Source organism: Rhinolophus hipposideros (assembly GCF_964194185.1).
Source record: "Rhinolophus hipposideros genome assembly, chromosome: 11".
NCBI classification, from domain to species: domain Eukaryota; kingdom Metazoa; phylum Chordata; class Mammalia; order Chiroptera; family Rhinolophidae; genus Rhinolophus; species Rhinolophus hipposideros.
The window spans coordinates 66,375,139-66,394,919 of record NC_138057.1 but is presented as its reverse complement, the minus strand read 5'-3'; the positions used below and the strand labels follow the sequence as shown (position 1 = coordinate 66,394,919).

Genomic DNA, 19,781 nt, shown 5'->3' with positions numbered 1-19,781 from the left:
AGCACAAGCAAATGCTTAATAAATGTTAGATTTGGGTACATATTGTGACCCCCCTCCATACACACCCAACTGTGTGGGCAAGGCCTATCACTATTGTTCAATCAACTTTGCACTAATCAGACAGTAGAAGTCAATATCCTCTCCTCAGACTATGACCTCATACTCTTTGCTTAGACACTTGGTCAACACAGGCTAGAAATATGCTTTCCTTTCACAGGTAGTTGTGTAGGAGAGGTAAAAACCCTAAACCATGATTCTAAACCATGATTTAGAAGAACTAGGGCATCTTCCTAGCTTCTCTGTCTTAATCCCTGGATGGCCTAGGACACATGCCTTTACCTTCCAGAACTTCGGTATTTCCTTCTGTGCAATGGGAATGGGGTTCTACAAGGTTCAAAAAAAGACGGAGGGGTTGGCAGCACTTTGCAAAGTGGTGTTGTAAACCTGATTTCCATTTCCCAGTCTGCAAGCCACACCACACACCTCCCTGTCCCTCACTTTCACTTCCAGCAGAAGCATACTCCCTAGATAGGCACAGTTGGCAGGCCTCCAGGGCAGAAACAGGTATATTTTAATTTGCCCCACCCACTGACTTGATGAATTCTTTTTCTCCTCCTGCAGGGACTTTCCTGACTTCCTTCTGTAAACGAAGGAAGGAACACATGAGCACACTGTACATAAATATGCTTGGGAAGCTTTCTTCTTCTCTTTTTTTTTTTTCTTAGACCAAACTTGGTTTCTGTTGTAGGCGGTGCATTCCCTAGCAGGGCGGGGCACAGGGTGTTGTGGAGGGGCGAGAAAGAGAAGCCAGGGGGAGGAGTAGGCAGATTTATTCACCCACTGTGAGAGCTGGTCTGCTATTTAATGGGGGGTCTCTCTGCCCGGGAGAATTCAGAGCTGTCTCCAGGACCAGCAGGAGCATGGCAGAGGACCTGGTGCTGGGCTTTGGGGAAACAGCCAGCGTGGAAATGCTGCCAGAGGACAGCAACTGCAGGCCCAAGGCCAGAGCCAGGCTAGCAGCCAGGAGCCACAGCGCCTACTGGGCTCTCACCTGCTGCCTGGTGTTGCTTCCCATCCTGGCAGGACTCACCACCTACCTGCTCGTGGGCCAGCTCCGGACCCAAGGAGAGGCCTGTGTGTTCCAGGTAAGCAAGACTTCACACTGCCTTCCTTGGGGGATTGGCCGGCCCTCCCTGGGTGCCTGGCAGCTATTGCAGCCCTGAACGAAGCTCCTTGATCCATCGTGCTCCTTTTCTTCCTTTCTCTCACATGCAAACGAAACGTAAATTGTGAGGGGTGGAGAGGCCCAATGTGGTTTTTGTTTTCAATATGTCCAGGGAATAAAGGGTCCCTTTTTATGTTTATATGGAAACAACTTCAAACCACACATTTTTAGATCATTATAATCACAGTGCACTGATCATTTGGGAACATTCCTTTCCAAAAAAAAAAGAAAAAGAAGGAAAGAATAGAAAAGAAAAAAACACATCTTTAAATTATATAATTAACACATGGTCATTGAAAAAAGTTAGAAAACACAGATATGGAAAAGAAGATAATTATCATTACCCACAACCCTGTGGAGGTAATCACTCCACAATGTCGGGGTATATAATTTCATATCCCATCCCATATGAAGATGGGATTATTTGAGTGTCCCAATGTGTTATCATTGAATCTATTATTAATAAATTCACAGCAGCATGAAGATATGGGTGGTTGCATTATATTCCCATATATCTATTGTGCTATAATTTAATCAACCTCCTTTCTTAGGTTTAGAAGAATTTTTTCTATTTAAATTTATTTATTGGGGTGACAATTGTTAATGAAATTACATAATTTCAGGTGTACAATTCTGTATTACATCAACTATAAATCCCATTGTGTGTTCACCACCCAGAGTCAGTTCTCCTTCCATCACCATATATTTGATCCCCCTTACCCTCATCTCCCTCCCCCCACCCCCTTACCCTCTGGTAACCACTAAACTATTGTCTGTGTCTATGAGTTTTTGTTAGAAGAATTTTTTCAGTGCTCAAGAAAGAACCACCTGCTGGATGGTGTTGCTGGAGAGTGGGGGGTGAGGAAAGGTTGGGAAAAGCTTAGCCAAATATATATATATATATATATATATATATATACATATACATATATATATACACACATATATATACATATATATGTATTTATATAGATATAGATATATAGATATATAGATATAGATATAGATATATGGTCTAGGGAGAACAATGAAGGGGTACAGGTGTCAAGGCAAAAACTTGTAATTCTAGACTAGAAATATCAAAAACCTTAAAGCCTGAAGAACGTGTCATTCAAGTAATACCCCTTTTAAAAATTGCTCTTGCATAATCTGTTAACTGATTTAACTCAGTCCGAAGTATGAAATTCCAGAGGAAAACACAGGGTTTTCAGTTGGTTAAATTGGAAACCCAGCTTCTAAGTAACACTGGCCAACTGCAAAACAGAGACACAGTGAGCAGGCCGTGACTAATGTGTAACTCTCACTACCCCATCGGGGTCAGCGGACAGACTGTGTGGTTTAGGCAGCAGCAGCCATGGCCACAAGCCATCGTTCAGAAAATGTAGAAATATGCGGAGAGCCAGGAAATGCCGTTTGTGTTAGAGGATCACTGCCGGACATGGGAGTGATGGGGTCACTGCTGTGATCCCCTAGACCACCATGGTGCTATTCCCTGGGAAGCCAAACTGCAGCCACCCAGGCAGGTCCCAGGAAGCGATCTGGGACCCCGTACCTCTTTAGCCAGAAAGAGACCATTGATTTAGATGAGGCATTGAGTGGTCACCAACCCTTGAGGCTGGCCACCAACCCTTGACCTAAAGGGGCAAAAGGAGGGAGGAGATTTACAGGAACACAAGGAGACCTAAAACGAACGAGGGGGCCTCCCTGGAGGAGTTTTGGGCTGAGTAGAGGAAGACTGGCAGGTCTGCCAAAATAGCAGGGAGGGATCAGGAAGGGGGAGGGAACACTGTGCTCCTGCAAGTGTGTCCAGAGGTCATCCTCACAGGGCACAGTGCAAGGCCAAGAGGAGATCCAGAGGGGCTAACAGACGAGAACCAGCTCAGAGGAGACTGAAGAAGATGGGATTCAAGGAGAAAAACCCAGGACACCGAGCAAAGCTCGGGTGGACATAACAGGGTGGAAATGTCATGGCTCATAGAAACCAGAATTTGCATCCCAGCTCAGTCACCTCTGGCCACGTGAAAATAGGCATGTGGCTTCGTTTCTCTGAGCCCGTTTCCTTTTCTACCAAAAGAGGATACTAATATCAAAACATCAGCACTAAGAAGGTGTGTGGGAGTAGTTTGTACCTTGGGAATGGCGAAAGCTATCCTCACACAGTTACTGTGATGTAACTGTCACTCTGCCAAGCATCAGACAACGACCGGGGAAACTTGATCTTGGCCTCAGGGAGCTCCAAGTCTGATGACTTACAAGGAAATAGGTTACATACTGTGGGATTCCACATGTTCTCCTAGCCCAGCCTTGGGGGTAGCGCTGGTGCAGCAAAGGGCTTCTGGAAGGGGGAAGGAAGGCAGGTGGTCAGAATGCTACACCTGAGGTCCAGGCCATGGATTCCATGGCCTATCAGACAACACAGGCCATTGGAGGTAACATGGCCTTTGAAGGTTATCCAGCTGGAAACCAGGCCAGCTGGCACCCTGCTCTGTGCTCCCCTCCACAGTGGCAGTTAAGATGGTTCCCAGGTCATTGAGGGGGAAAAAAGGTTTGTCTGGTCTTCAAAAAGGTTTATATGCATTTCAAAGAGGAGAAAGTACTTACAGGTTTCTAAAGTAAATGCTCTTGAAAAAAGGAGTGAAACGATATCTCTTCCTTTACTTCAACAGGGAGAACTAAGCCTTTTATTTTTAACCTGCTTTTCTCATGGTGGTCTAGATTCCTCAGTTAGTAAGACCTATATCCAGAACTTGAACCCAGAGCTGTCTCCTCCACAGCCTGGAATATCCCACAAGCCCTGCAAATAAAAAGCCCCACCAGGATCTGCTTGAGTAGATTCCTCCAAACTCCCCTGGGGGCAAATAACCACCTTACCGGCCCCTGCAGACCCATCCCCTTCATGTTCCAGGCCTTTTTTTCCTCCTCCTCTTCCCTACCCAGCCCCACACTCCTCATCTTCTGCCCACAGCTAGACCCATGGAACCTGAAATTGTTCATGGGATGAGTTTTCCATTCCCACAGTGGCCCAGGCCCAAGGCAATTCAACTCTAACACAAAGAGAATTCAGAGAAGAGGGTCTCCCAGCCCTTCCAGTGTATTCACAGCCCTGAAGAGCAAGCCCAGTAGCAGAAGATAAGCCAGGGATGATAGTAACAGCAGTAATAATAACAGGATATTAACTCCCAGGTCACATCTGTGGAGAGCTCTCACAAACATGATCCCCCTGAATATTCAGAGCAACCCAGAGACGCAGTGAAGGGATGGGCAGTCACATCTGGCAGATGAGGAACTTGAAGCGAGAGAGTCTATGGGAGCGGCCAAGGTCACCAGGCTGGGAGGGCACCGGGCGAGGTCTGAGTTGGCAAATCCAGGTCTCTTTTGGTTTCCATGTTGCCTCCTCACCTTTTCCTCGCTTTTCACAATCAAGCATTATGATCATGGAAAGAACTTTCTATCCAGCCTTTTTATAGATGAATGAATGGATCACCCTCATGTAAAACAAGAAATTCTGTAACGACAATCCTGGGCTTGACCCTCCGCACAGAGCCAAAATGATTCTTTGAAAACTTTCGCTAGACGGTGTCCTGGCCCGGACTCTGGGCCCCCTCTGGTACCACTCTCCCTCCTCTCCCCTGTCCTCATCACTGGCTTCTCAGCCACCCTGACTTCCCTCAGTCCCCCAGCCCTCCACGTGTGCTCCCGTTCCCAATCTTTCCTGGGCTGCTCTCTCTGCCAGGACCACACTCAGGGATTTCTTCAATTCCATCCTTGTAACAACATAGAAGGTTGGCATCACTAAGAATCTTTTCTAGTCTAACATAAAAAGGAGTTGAGGTTTAAGTAGAAGAGGCCCAAAGGGGCTCAAAAGGAATAGGGAGAAAACTGCACAACTTCTCTGAGTTTCCATTTTCCCGTATTACCTACCTGACTCAAGTGCTGTGAGGACTCCAAGTGATCTCTCTAAGGCCCCCAGTGAGTGCCTGGCAATACAGGCACTCGGTGGGTGTTTGTCCCTTTTGTTCCCCTAGGTAGGAAAGGACTAACAGATGGAAGCACCCTTCGTCCAGGGGTCAGCCACTATGACCCACAGGCCAAATCTTACCCACTTCCTGTTTGTGTAAATAGTTTTATTGGAGCGCAGCCATGCCCATTCATTTACATACTGTCTATGGCTGTTTTCACACCACAACAGTTAATGTTTACTATGTGGCCCTTTACAGGAAAAGTTTGATGACCCTTGATCTAGTCCAATCTCTTCATTTTACAGTTGAGGAAACCAAGATCTGATATGGGAAGGAAAAGGTCAAGGCATAAAGCAGGTCAGGGGGGCAGACCCAGACCTAGATTCCAGAAAACAGAACTGACCCCATTCTTGCCGGGTCCCCAAATCAGACATTGGAAAAGCAACAGCAACTAGTGTAGGAATGTTCCAAGTTTTTATTAGCAGCAACAAAAACAGTTATCGGGACTGTTACAAAATGTGTTTTAAACTGGACTCTTCCTTAGGGGATGTACAAGGAAAGATTCAACATGACAAACTCATTAGCCAGGTAAATTGCAAGGCAGAAATCAAAATTAGATTTGAGAGGTTAGGGATTATATGCCTTTAGGTGAGATGTCCATAAATATGGCATCAATTAAATACATCATGGTGTTTCCACACAATGGAAAACTGTAGCCAACACTCTTTTGTTTTTTTAATGAGGCATTTCTATATATAACAATGGAGAATTTTTCTAAGATATGTAATCAAGGGGAAAAAGTAAAGTGTATATCAGCATATAGAACATGGAACACTTCGTTTTGTGAAAAAAAATAATACATATTTCCATACATGGATGTGCTTTAAAATGTACAGACTATCCCAAAAAGAGGACAAAAGAGACTGGGTACTCTGCTAGTGTCCAGGTAGGGGAACCAGGCGGCTGGGTGACAAAGAAAAGGGGGAGACATTTTTAAACATATACCCTTGTGCACAAAATGTGTGTGTTACCTATATAAAAAAAATAGATACAGTAAAAGTGAAGTGTTTTAGGATAAAATGATTTAGGCTCCTGGAGAATGTTAGGTAGATTTGCATCTTGGAAAAATCGTGGGTCAGAAGTTCAAACCCAGTTTGAATTCTGGCCTAACTACTTCTTAGACATGCTGCCTAACCTTCCTGGGCCTCAGCTTCTTTATGAATAAAATAGGGATAATTAGAAATAAAGTATTTGGCAGAAGGTAGAGATGAATGGTGGTAATAAGGGAACTTCCCTGCTCATGAAATTTACATCATAGCAAACATCTCCTCCTGCTCTGGAATCTGCCATCACCAGGCCAGAGAGCAGGTTTTGGTGCTGGAGGGCTTTTCTTGGTCTCTGATGTTTGTCAGCTATCTCCATGACTCCTTCTCCACCCTGGTCTTGTACCCTCAGCCTACACTCCAATCCATTCTTTACCCAGCTGCACTTGACCATGGCCTGAGACTGCTTTAGGTCCTTGGTGGCTCCCACTGCCCTCAGGATGGGTCCACAGGCCCCACTGGCCAACGGATGCCTTGAGGCCAGGACTCCACCTTCTCCAGACACTGTTCCAGCACATGCAGTGTCTGTGTGCCACATATAATAGAATGCACCACACTGGCTCAGCCCCAAGCCTGGCGCACAGTGGGCCCTCAGTATTGTGCAATGAACTGTCACAGATGCCATAGGAGGCATTACTTCCCAGTGTTGTACCAGTACCCCATCTCTGTCCTTGCCTTCCAGGTCCTATTTCTAGAATCATCTGCACATACTCTCTCCCATGTTCACCTGGGTTCCCTCCAATCTCACTTCCACCCCTTCCTGAAAATCTCTGCAAGGCTTTTGGCCCTTGTTCTCTGAACCCCTCTTCTCCACTACACACATGCATGTTCCTGAGACCCCTTCATCTCCTCCCAGAACAGGACCCCTTAGTGATGCCAGCTCAGGCTTCAGAGTTACACAGACTTGAGGGAAAGCCATGGGTCCACTGTGACCTAATAATAACTTATTATATATCAGACTCCATCCTAAGTTTTATGTTTAGGGTTTTGAGAAGAGCCAATGAGATCATGTCTAAAAGTCCTTAACACGGTCTCTGGAATATAAATACATACAATACATGTTTGCTGTTATTACTAGATACATAATCTCAGATAATTCTTGAACTCGTACAATGAGGAAAGTTCTATTATCATCTCCATTTTAGAGATGATGAAACTGAGGCTTAAGAAAGTTGAGCCACATGCCCAGTCATACAAATAGAGTATGACACTGGGGTTCAAACCCACCATATATATCTCTCCTAACCACCATGCTGGTCTGCCTCTGGGTATAATAAGCCCAACAAATTAGTCACCACCTGGGGTAGTTAGCTGGCTTTACCTATGACACCCTGAAAGTATCGTCAAATAGTAAGAGCTCAATAAATGCGAGTCCCCTTCCTCCCCTGAGAGCACCTAGCTGTACTTAGCACACAGAAGGCACTCGTAAAGTGTTTGCTGGATGGAGAGAGGGATGTAGGAATGCACAAGGTACCTGACATCCCTAAGCCTTACATTCTCTGGCTAAAATATGAGGAGGTTCACATATAGTCTTCATAGCACTGTGCTGAGAATTCTCCAAGGAGATCCCCAAAAAGCTAGATGTTCGCCTTGGGTGGGCCCTTACATTTCACTCAAGCTGTTTCCTGTTGGCATGAGGACAGTAATTATCCCCTTTCAGTGTTGTCTAGAGGAAACCAACAGAGAGTTGAGGTAAAAGTGCTTTGTAAATTGTAAAACACAGGGCACTCAGTGGTGCTGTCACCTCAGAAAGTGCTGGCACAGCTGGAAGAGAAGCCCGGCTCACACCAAAGGTCAGCTGAGTACAAAGGGCAGAGAAACCCAGGTAGTGGAGGGGAGCTATGCAAGTGCAAAGGAAGGGAGGGAGGGCCAGCTGAGCTGTGGGTGTGAATCCCAAACATCCACTGCAGCTCCTGGCTGGGGATTCCAGGATCTATTCCTTCGCCTGTTAAAGTAAACACACACATGGGAGGGGGTGGGAATGAGGAAGAATGGGAGGGGATTAGAAAGCACAATCGGTAAACACAATCTTGCCACGGGGATACAAAAGACAGTTTGGGGAATATAATCAATAATGTTGTAAAGATTTTGTAGGGTATGCGATGGACACTTGTCTCATTAGGGAGACCACCTCAGGGATGATGTAGATGCCGGATCACTGCATTGTATACCTGAAGCTGAAGCTAAACAATAGTGAATGTCAACTACAAGTTTATGTGTGTATATATCTACTTTATGTGTATCAGAGGCTGTGGAGTACAGCACAGGGAATAGAGTCGATGGAATTGTAACAACTGTGTACGATGTCAGAGGGCTGGTAGATTGGGGAAGGGGTTATCACTTTGTGAGGGGTGTAAATGTCTAACTATCACATCGTTTTGTACACCTGAAACTAATAATAATTTTTAAAAAGAAAAAAAAAAGGTATACACAACATCATTCAATGTTCAGTGGTCGGCAAGGTCTTCACCCAACAGACCGCACAAACTGCCCGGCTGAACAGCACAGTGACTGCAAGAGGTCATCTCCCAGCTTGCTCTCTTGAATGAGGCCCAGCAGCTGACAGCAGCAACAGCAACTAGCTTAGGTTTTGAAATGTGCAGGGGGTGCATTCCGTTCCCTCAACCCCTTCGCATTCTGAAAGGGCAGAAGTCCAGAAGTAAACTGTGCACTGAGAAAGCCTCTACTGTTGGAAGAAGGAAGAAGCTTTCCAGACCTCCTAAAGGATCCAAATCTGAGACACAAGGGTGGCTTCTGTTTATCACTGAAATGGTGAAACCAAAGGGAAGCTCTACGGAGCCAACAACACATACCACAAGCATTTGTTGAGCCCAAAGAAAGAAGGAAAATGAATTGGATATCCATTTTATGTGTATGGTCTTTCTTAGCCATCACAGTAGTTCTAGGAGGAAAGAAGCATTGTCTGCTGTTATCGATGAGGAAACAGTGTCCCTGAGATTAGGTGACATGCCAAGGTCAGACCAGTAGGAAATAATAGAGCTGGGATTTCCACATTTGCTCTGCTGCAAACACCATCTTCTTCACTTTACACCACTCTGAATATTGCATGTAAAGCCCTGTCAAGCGCACCTTAGTGGATGATGAAATGAAATGGCCTTGGAATAAAACATTTCTAGGTTGGATTTATCCTTGTGCAAGTACAATTAGGAAGAAGCAAGAGGAAAAGACAAAGAGGCAAATGTCTGTATATTTCTCCTAAAGGTGCTGGGAGGATCTCTTGGGTCATAAAACACTTTAGCCTTTGCAATTGTGGCATTTCTGAGGGCAAAAAATGGATATCTCTTCCTGTTTATGCGTATACGAGGGAGTGACTATGGAACATGGGAGAAAGGCTAAATGGATCATTAGTTAAAATATGCTCAAGGGGTTTTCCTGGGGAAATGCCAGTTAAGAAAATCTCAAAGACAATCTTGCTCAGGTTTGATTGTCCATTGTATGTGCTCAGGTAATATTTATGGGGCTCCTGATATATGCCAGGGTCTGTACTTGGTCTAAAGGTTCAGATCCCAAACCCTCCGTTTACTCTTTGACCCTTGGCTTACAAAGTCCATACAAAGATGACACACTCCTTTGAGAGTAACTGGAGTATATTAGATGAGGAACACACATAAACACTCAACGCATGACCTGGCACCCAGCAAGCACTCAACTAGATAGTAGTCTCCTCCTTTCTCCATCCTTTCTTCTTTCCTATTTGAAGTATTAGAGTAATTCCAAAAATGCCTGTAGTAATAGGTTATGGTCAGTTTGAGTCAGGGATTACCAATCAACACACACACAAAAAAAAAAAGGAAGGAAGGAAGGAAGGAAGGAAGGAAGGAAGGAAGGAAGGAAGGAAGGAAGGAAGGAAGGAAGGAAGGAAGGAAGGAAAAAATATGAAGAAAAAAAGAAAAGAAAATCAAACGAGAGTGGAAATTCCCTGACCTACAGGAACTAAGGGGCAAAAGGCCCCAGCTTGTTTTGCTTGGTCTAATAAATGCCGGTGGTGACAGGCATCCACGATCCCACTAACATGTATGCCCATGGGCATACACACTTGCCTTTTCTGGCTCTGACTCCTGGCCAAAGCTTGAAACTTCAACAAACATTTCTGGCTCCGTGCCTATGCTCTAAGCAGAGCCTGATGAAAACCTGTAGTGGCCCCAATCCTAAAATATGTGGTTACCCACCTCGACATAATTAATTTTTAAAATTTAAACAAAAACTCAAAACTTTGCATGTATTCTAAAGTAAAAAGTTATCTTTCCTAGTTTTTTGGGGGTTGCAAAACTCTGGCGAAAATCACGGAAGCTGAACCTTACTCCATCATCTGCTCTCTTTTCTACCTGTCTTCCTGATACCCAAGCATCAGTATATTCTGCAGGTTGGATCATCCAGCAGAAGTGCCAGGCACTGTCAGAGGCACTAGGAATATAGTGGTGAGCAAGACAGACAGACCAGGTGCTTGCCTGTATGCTGCTTGGATTCTACCAGAGAGAGAAAGGCAGTAAACACACAAATAAGTAATATCACTTTGGGAGTGATACATGCTCAGGAGGGGAATACATTTGGATCCTGGGTCTCAGCCAGTGGTTTGAGAAGACATTTAAAGGGGAATAAGTCACATTCTCATGGGGTGCTCTTGAATGCCTTGTCTGTTCTGATTTGGAAGTCAATGTTGAGTGACCAGCCTCCTTTAGGAGCCACCAGCTCCCAGGTGCCCCAGAATAACCCAAAAGCAATGGAGATGAGTCAGGGTTGGAAGACAGTAAGATGTTTGGTTGGCCTGTTGTTACCAGCAACTATCTGAAAATCAGGCATTGAGCCAGCTCAACTGCAAGGACCTTTCCCTAAATAGGTTACTCTTTCTTCCTCTCAAATTGTCTCTTCGCTCATTCCTGCTTTCTGTCACAATAACCTTCCTCGCATGGTACACAGAGTCATTATTAAGAGAAGCAGCAGTGGAAGGTTCCAGATGTTGTTCTTGGAAAGAGAGTCCAGCTGACGTTCCTGGGGCCTCTGGGATTGTTGTATCGTTCAACACCTACCAACTGGGACTATATAGCCTCCAGATGTACGGCATTCTGAGGCTATTAACACCCATATACATCCCTCCATGTATGAAAATAAAGTGAGTGCCCAAGTAACAGAAATCCGGCAGTGTAAAGAGGGAAATGTGTTCACATCCAAAATACATGCTAATGATGAGAAGACTGTGAGCCAAAACGAATCCTTCAAACTCTTAGCTGAGTGTCTTCTTAGCCAAAAATAAGCAGAGAACCCCCACCTTCAGTTTTCTGCCTTGCCCAAGGACTGATTCTTTATGAGCTCTGTCAAGAGCAAATAAGGACAATAAGCTCATTGCTAGGCTGTTTCTCCACCCCACAACGTCATCACATGTATTGATGCTGGACCAGTCGTTTCATCAATTGGGTTTAGGTTTCCAAAGACCACTGGACTCATAACCCTATGCTAAATGTATGTAATGTTTTCATCTGACAGCAGAAATCTTTGCCGTTTCCCAACTGCTCCCATGCTCGGTTGGGTCTCCTTTCTCTTACACAAGCTGTTGGCCTTGTCATTTCAAATGGCCATTACCTTTTATCACCTGGCTAATATCTGTGGGACCTGAAAAACAGTTCAGGGGTAATTTCCCCTGATTCCCCCACCTCTGGGACTGGGATGGTAAATTGGGACATTGAATGCCAAGATAACTGTCTCGATAAAGTGATACTTTAGAAAAAGGTGAGGAGATGGATTAGAGAAAAGGAGAAGCCAGGTATAGGAAAGACCCATTAGGAGGTTTTTGGAAGAATCCAGGAGAACAGCATGCTGAATTGGAGGCACGAGAGAGAAAAAGTGCAAAATAGAAATGACAGTTTGGGTTTGTGGAAGGAGAAGCAAATTTTAGGCCTGGTAACTGAGGGAAAGCAGTTGTGTCACCATTAATAGAATTAGAAAGCAGAGAAAAGGAAGCTAGAGAGTACATGAAGTCAGTTTGTCAATCAAAGACAAGATCTTTGCCCTCAAGAGGGCTTCTAGTAGAGGTTAGATCATGTGGCTTGGGAGTAAAAAGAGCCAGATGGTCTGGGTTCTAACAAAATCACTGTTATCACAGAACTGTTCACAGACCTACACTCGGAATGGCACAGGTACGCGCACATGGCCACGCAGGTGCATGTAGAGACATCCACGCACACCCCACTGCTCCACAGACACATGGAGATATATGAATGCAGAAACACTTTCCCACCAATGGAGCTACCTCCCCCATACAGAGACACAAAACTCCTCATTCACACGTTCACTCACACACACACACACACACACACACACACACGCACACACACGTTTTAGGATGTAAAACTGAACAAGTGTCCATGGTAATATGAGAATCACTGTTCATGGGGACTGAGCAGTTACAAGAACCAAATCAGAAGATTCTAAGTTGAGTCAAAATCATAAGGGAGAAGGTTATTTGGAAACATTGCAAAATGTCAGATGGTGATTTTGTTCCTAAGCTAAGAGCTTAGTTTTGCTCCTGAGCTTTCTATGCAGGCATGTGAGTGGTTCCTTCAACTTCTAAGCATTCTGTGTATTGACTCATGCATTTTCTGAGTTGATCCTCATTTCAAACCGGGAGTTATCTAGGGCTATGAATGTTGTTATTCCCATTTTACAAATGAGGACACCAAGCTCAGAGTAGAAAAGTGTCTTGCTCAAGATCATATGTCAATAAATGATGGAAATTAGGATTCAAGTCCAGGTCTGCCTCCCTCCGAAGCAATTACTCTTCTATTATCAGAAATGGTATCTGAAATGGTTCACGAACTAGGATTGCAATGAATAAAGTCATCATGTATTGCAAGTAAACAAGGAAGAATGTATAGACTGATGAGAAGAAGAACATAGTCATTATTTCCTTATCCATAGTCATTATTATGTCCTGAGAGCTCCAGGAAGAGCTCTCAGGACAGAACTTTAAAGTTGAGCTTCAGAGGCAAGCATAACAGAGAGAAAGGTCTTCAGGGTGCTGGAGAAAGAAAGGAGAGAGCTCGGGTGCAAGATTCCCGTCAACCAAATATTCTCATTCCCATTTCCTTCATCTCAGAGTATCCAGCTTGGGTAGCAGCAGCATCGTAATCATACCCATGCCGTGGACAGCTGTGTGAGTGTTGGGATCAAAAGGATCACAGATGGTCTGAACCATATTTTTCTTTCCCAACAGACTCCAAAAGGACAGGAGTTTGGACCTTCACGTCAGCGAGCTGGTAAGTATGCTCTTATTTGATGCCTTTTCTAGTGGGAAACAAGAACATATCAAGTAGTTCTCGCATTTAGGGGGTTCAGAGGGATGCAAACAAAGAGGAGAAGTAAGAGACCTCCTCAGCCACCAAGAAGGCAAAATGGTGCCATGGCCAAGTGCGTGGCCTGTGCAGTTGATGACCTTTGGGCAAAGAATTTCACTTATCTCTGTCTCAGTTAACTCACCTATAAAAATGGTTATAATAGTACCTATCTCCCAGGGATAGTAGAGATTAAATTAGTTAAACCCTATAAAGTATTCGAATAATGCCTACCACATCAAAAATATGCAATGATTTTTCCATTTTATCATCAACAACATCATCTCTTTCTCTGCAGTTAGAATACCTTGTCTAATACAATCATCTCTGAAAATCAAAAGGAAATTCTGAGGTCTTCTGGAGAACTGGGAGGCACACAGAAGACCAGAGAGGAAAAGGGAACTGTCAAGGTCATATAGCTACAGAGTGGTTCCCACTCCATTCCCTTACGTCATCTGGATGCCTCAGTGGATATGGTTAAAGGACTATGGAAATGGCAAAAGGCCAATTAGCTCCCACAGAAGCAGTAGGAGCAATGGAGAGGCAAGGTGTGTTTTATTGAGCACCAACCATATGCCAAGAAACGTTATGAGCACTCTCCACCGGTGGTAGGAATTAATGTGCCCATCTTAGAGATGAGAAAACAGAGTCTCAGACAGTTTGGATAACTTGGCCAAAGTCATGGGCCAACATTCATTTGTGTTGAAGACTCTTTCTCCTGAGGCTCCCCATCCCTGAAAAAACAAAAACCTGCAAAGAGTGGAACTGGACCAAGATGGAGGAAAGGAATGTTTCTCTCCAGTTGCAGATACCATGCAGCTCTCCAAATGTTGTTTTCACTCTGGTTACCCTCTGACTCATACAAAGAATTGTTCTTCTTTCCTTACAGATGTACCTCCCAGAGCTGGTGGAGATAAGCCAAGGGCACACCTGACAGGTAATTCTCCCCGGTGTTGTTTCCAGGAGACCATGGGCCATGGACCTGAGATTTCTTTCAGCATGTTTGCCAAAACTCATTCTAGTAGCTTCAAGCTGGAAACCACACCCTGTAGTAACAAACACCCTCTCTCAGTTGAGGGTTTTCAGAGGTCTTCCTTCCTAAAGGGAGCCAAAGGCACATATCTCTTGGGCATTTTCTTTCAGATTCTGTCAGCACTCTTTCTTTTCTCTACTATTTCTCTCTTTCATTCATATACTCAGTCATTCAGAAATGGCTTTCCTCAAACTATGATTATTCCTCAGAATTATTCACATAATTCTGAATGATCCTCTGAGTTGCCAATTTATCAAGTCCATCTGTGCCCTACTCAAAATTATTGGACAATTCAGGTAGGTATTTCCAAGGAATTTCCACGATGTGAAGAGATTAAGAGCCATCTCATAATATCACCAGTTAGCCAGCTCCCCAAGTGTAGTGTCGAAATTCCTGGTATCTCACACTTGGAGTTATATATACCTCTAAGACTTCAGAGAAACGAGCAAGACAGTGCAGAAACAAATTAACCCATTGGGGGAAAAAACATTGAAAAACAAGAGTTAAAAAGCAAGCATACTCTCCTGACCTATTAGAAAATTGGCAACCCACCGGAGGATACCCTTGGGTCCAAGACATTTGTCTTAATGTTCAATCAAGAGGAAGCTGTTTGTGAGGAGTCCGGAGTCAGGATTAGTACCAGGGAGATACCAAGTCACCATCATTTACCACTTGCCTATAAGAATGGGAAAGATTGAACAGGCTGGGCAGGAAAATCCTAAAAATTGAGTATGGAGATGCCAGCGCTCTTCCTACCGAATAGCGAGATGAGAAATTGGTGAGGGAATCCAGGCTCTAACCGTACTCCTAACATGTACCAGATACTGTGGTAGGCATTTTACATCTATGATTTATTTAATCTGTGTATTAGCCCAATGAGATGGGGAAACTGAGGTATGGGCAACTAAATTCACTTGTCCCAAGTCACATGACTAAGAACAGCTGAGATGTGAGTTTGATTCTCAGAAGTGCATTGCTTCCATTACAACATTCTCCCTACCCGAATTCCTGCTTGCTGCTATGTTGACATAGCTAATTGTACACAATTGAACAGAACTTGATTTATTTGGAAACCAAATAACCTTTGGTTTTGCATGATCTGGGAGGAATTTTTTCCTTTTTAATCTACTGCATCACCAACAAAGTAGTAAATACTACCATGACAACTAATAAAAATGCCTTTCACAGATTTTGCAAAGAAGCAACAGAGCTCTCCAGAGGCCACTTAGTGCAGGGGCCAGGGGAGACCACACACACTCTGAACATGGGTCATAGTTGCAAAAGAACCCATAGTCCAGTCAGCTATGGGAAAGTTACTTTAGAAAAAAAAAAAAAGAAAAAAAATTCAAGAACCAAGTTTCTGGTCAACCACCAGGTGTGAAGTTTGCTAAATGCTTCTTTAAATATAACTTGTCCCCAAACTGTGACTGACCAGTATATAATGGTGATTAGCGTGGATTTCAACAGTGGTTGTAGGAAATTAAAATGTGTCTTTTTTTTCCTGAAAAGTATTTTTTTATGGCAGATTATCTTATTTGAAATAAGGTTTGATTCTATTCATTTTTTCTGCTATAGACATACTTCATGAAAGCATTCATTCATAGGTTCTATATAATGGATATGTGTAAATACTGCAAACAGAAGAATATATAGAATGAAATAGGCTTAGTTTTAAACAGTCAAAATGAAAGATGCTAATGTATTTGGGGGAAAGAAAATAAATATATATTGAGTAACGCTGTATCTAGCCATCAGGATAAAAATGTCCATGTCTCTTTCATTCACTTAATCTTCAGAACAAGTCTATGAGGGAGCTTTATCTGCAGTTCACAGACAGGAAATTAAGACTCAGAGAGGAGAAGGAACCTGCATAGTTGATTAACAACCTAACATTTTATAGAGGCAGGATTGGAATGTGGCTTAAGTGGCCCAAACCTTTGTCCTTTTCACTCCATGAGTCAACTACACTGTCTTTTATTTTGGCCCTGTGAATGCAGGAGAAGCATTTCCAAAATGTTCTAGATCTCTGGTTCCAATAGTTTCCCTGCATGTTAATTTTTTTTGTTTTTAATTAATTGCTGCCTATGTTCCATGTGGCTTTGGACCACAATGTTAGAAGGGAGTGATAGGAAACATTTGACTCTCTCTGAATGATCTCTCTTGTCGCAGAGCATATCTGAAACAAAAAGCCTGATAAAAGCGAATCCAGTTTAAAGAATATCCCTAATAGCTAAGGATTTTATACACACCATGTCTTTTAATCCTTCCCACGGGTATTATTTCTTTTTTTTTTTTTAAGGAAAGGAATGTCAAATAAAAAAACAAATCCTGACATAGTAAGAACAGAGTTCATGAAGAAGGATTATTGGGGGGGTGGGGAGCAGGGGGAGGGAAAGGACTATTGCAAAGATGATCCTCTGACCATTAAGCCTACAAGTATCTCAAGAGTTAAGCTAAAAGGTTTTTTTTCTTTTACAGAGAGGTGTAAACAGGGCTAGAAAGAACCAGGTACATGGAAGGGGGAAGAAAGTTTGGCATAATAGGGGCAGAGAATGTTTTACTCTGAGGCCAGCCTATTGGCAGGAGAGACTGTGTACTGGGCCAAAGTTCAGGGGCCAGGAGGAACTGGGGGAACTTAATCAAAGTTTGGTTGGCAAGCATTTTGTTCTGATGAATTACTAGGGACACAAACAGTTCAGCTAATCATTTATGAGGCAAAGAATGGGAAATTGGAGGGTCTGGTGTCTGGCCTTGTTGTAGGTAAGCAAGCGGGGGTATCCACAAGTCTTACCTAAGTCATTTGGGGAAGAGGAAGTTATTTTCTGAAACACCAAAGAGTGAGGAGATTTCTCAACCTTCACTGTTCTCCAGGATCATGGTGCTCAGGCAAAATTTTAAATTATCAGGTAAGAAAACTCAGGCTCAGAGAGGCAAAGAATCTGCCCCAGGTCGCTGACCTAAGATGCTACTCTGAGCACATACATAGCCTCCCCCCTTCCTTCTCAAGCAGCATCTTAGCTATTGGTTTTATGCAATCACTTTACTCTTTAAAAATGATATGAGACTCTTTTTGCAAAGCCCGCCGATTTTAACACACGCAAATCAAACCTCGCTCTTGTCCTTGCAGTTGTGAGACAAACCCCCACACCGCCCTTGAAAAATCAGTTTCCGACTCTGCACTGGGAACACGAACTTGGCTTGGCGTTCACCAAGAACCGAATGAATTACACCAATAAATTCCTGGTGATCCCCGAGTCAGGAGACTACTTTGTTTACTCCCAGATCACATTCCGAGGTATCTCATCCAAGTGTGGTGAAATCAGCCAAGGCAGCCGACTGAACAAACCGGAAGCCATCATTGTGGTCATCACCAAGGTAACAGACAGCTACCCTGACCCCACCCAGCTCCTAATGGGGACCAAGACAGTGTGTGAGATAGGCAGCAACTGGTTCCAACCCATCTACCTAGGGGCGATGTTCTCCTTACAAGAAGGAGACAAGCTGATGGTGAACGTCAGTGACATTTCTTTGGTGGATTACACAAAAGAAGACAAAACCTTCTTCGGAGCCTTCCTGCTATAGGAACAAAGGCAGATATCATTGTGTGAAGGCCCTCACCTCCTACTTTCTCATTTTCCTCTTTCATATGTAATATTAGCCAGGGCTTTTCTTGGAGCATTCCACAGAGATAGTGCTTTAGCTATGAAATTCAGAGCCCCAAAGTTCTCACTTTATATGCATTACTGATGAGAATACTAATTGGAAAAAGGTAGAAGAAAGCAGATATATTAATCGTGGTTGCTTGAAAGAGTGGTGAGTTTCTAAATGTTAAAATACTGGTCACCAAACGAATGGATGATCTACTCGGAAATTTTCCACGCTTTCTTACTACACATTTGTCACCAGTGGGCCCAGTTGTTCAATTTGATTATGAAGTATTTGCTTCAGTTCAGGAGCCTTGAATAAAATCCAAAGCCCTAGAAAATAGTGTAAACCTTTCAGAGGAGAAAACCCTAATCAGTTTTCCCAAGCACATACTTTAATACCTTGCCTTAAAAAAAAAAAGAAAGAAAGAAAGAAAGAAAGAAAGAAAGAAAGAAAGAAAGAAAGAAAGAAAGAAAGAAAGAAAGAAAGAAAGAAAGAAAGAAAGAAAGGAAAAGAAAACAAGAAATGAAAGAAGCTGGTATTTTCATGAATGTTCTCAAAAAAAGATATTGGTGTTCATGTTCTCCATGGCAAATGAGAAAAACTACCTTTCTCTTTATTATGAGCATGTACAGAGGCATAAAAACAAGCATGTATGAGTTCCACATACATATCAAAAATACTACTCTAGCATTTATTCACCACAGTATTCTTGAGCACCAGTTATATTCTGGACACTGCCTTAACCCAGGAGACACGATGAAGAGCAAGACAGACTCTACTCAGAACTTACATGACCATCACCAGATGGCTCTTGGTCAAAAAAGTCTCAACATACCCCAAGGACTAACTCTAAGTCCTAAGAAATTATCAGCTGACAGTGTTACATAAGATTTCTGGAGCACTCCTGACTCTGTAAGATATCCATCTCATTAGGTCACTCAACAAACTTGAAGACAGATTTCTAGCTAACTAGACCAACTGTACAACAAACCTGATCAATGCCAGAAGACAATGGACTTATTTTCAGGGGGTGGGGAAGGCGGGGAGAAGGAGTGAGTCAATCACTAAATTTGGAGAAGTTAAACCTGGAGAATTTAACCTAGACGTACTTTGAGGTTTGATTCACAACTTTATATGCAGAGTGTTATGTGGGTATTTTTCTCTTAAAATAGTCAAAGGTTTTTAAATATGGGATTAACTAATCAGCTCAGCCAAGGCTACTTCCAGGGTAGAAATCGAGGAGGTCCCCGCTGTGCTGCAATGGGTACACATCCTCTAACCTCCGCTGTTTTCCTGCATTAATACGTCAGGGGTGGGAGGAGCATTTCTCTCAGCCTCTGTGGATTTGTCTGTAAAACAGGAATCCACCAATTTGTTTCCCAAGATCAAATGAGTTCATGGGGATGAAACATGCTAACGTTGAGCATTCTGTGAATTCCGAGAGCTTATCAGTGTGACATGGGGAGC

General features: G+C 43.4%; 1 protein-coding gene across 1 annotated transcript; it reads left to right on the top strand.

Annotated features, from left to right (window-relative positions):
• The first annotated feature begins 642 nt into the window (after positions 1-642).
• TNFSF15 (TNF superfamily member 15) lies at positions 643-18,869 on the top strand. The gene is made up of 4 exons (XM_081066737.1): positions 643-1,145; positions 13,516-13,558; positions 14,523-14,570; positions 17,794-18,869. Exons 1-4 carry the CDS (start codon positions 921-923, stop codon positions 18,246-18,248), a joined length of 771 nt encoding a protein of 256 aa, XP_080922863.1. The 5' UTR covers positions 643-920; the 3' UTR covers positions 18,249-18,869.
• Positions 18,870-19,781: the final 912 nt, after the last annotated feature.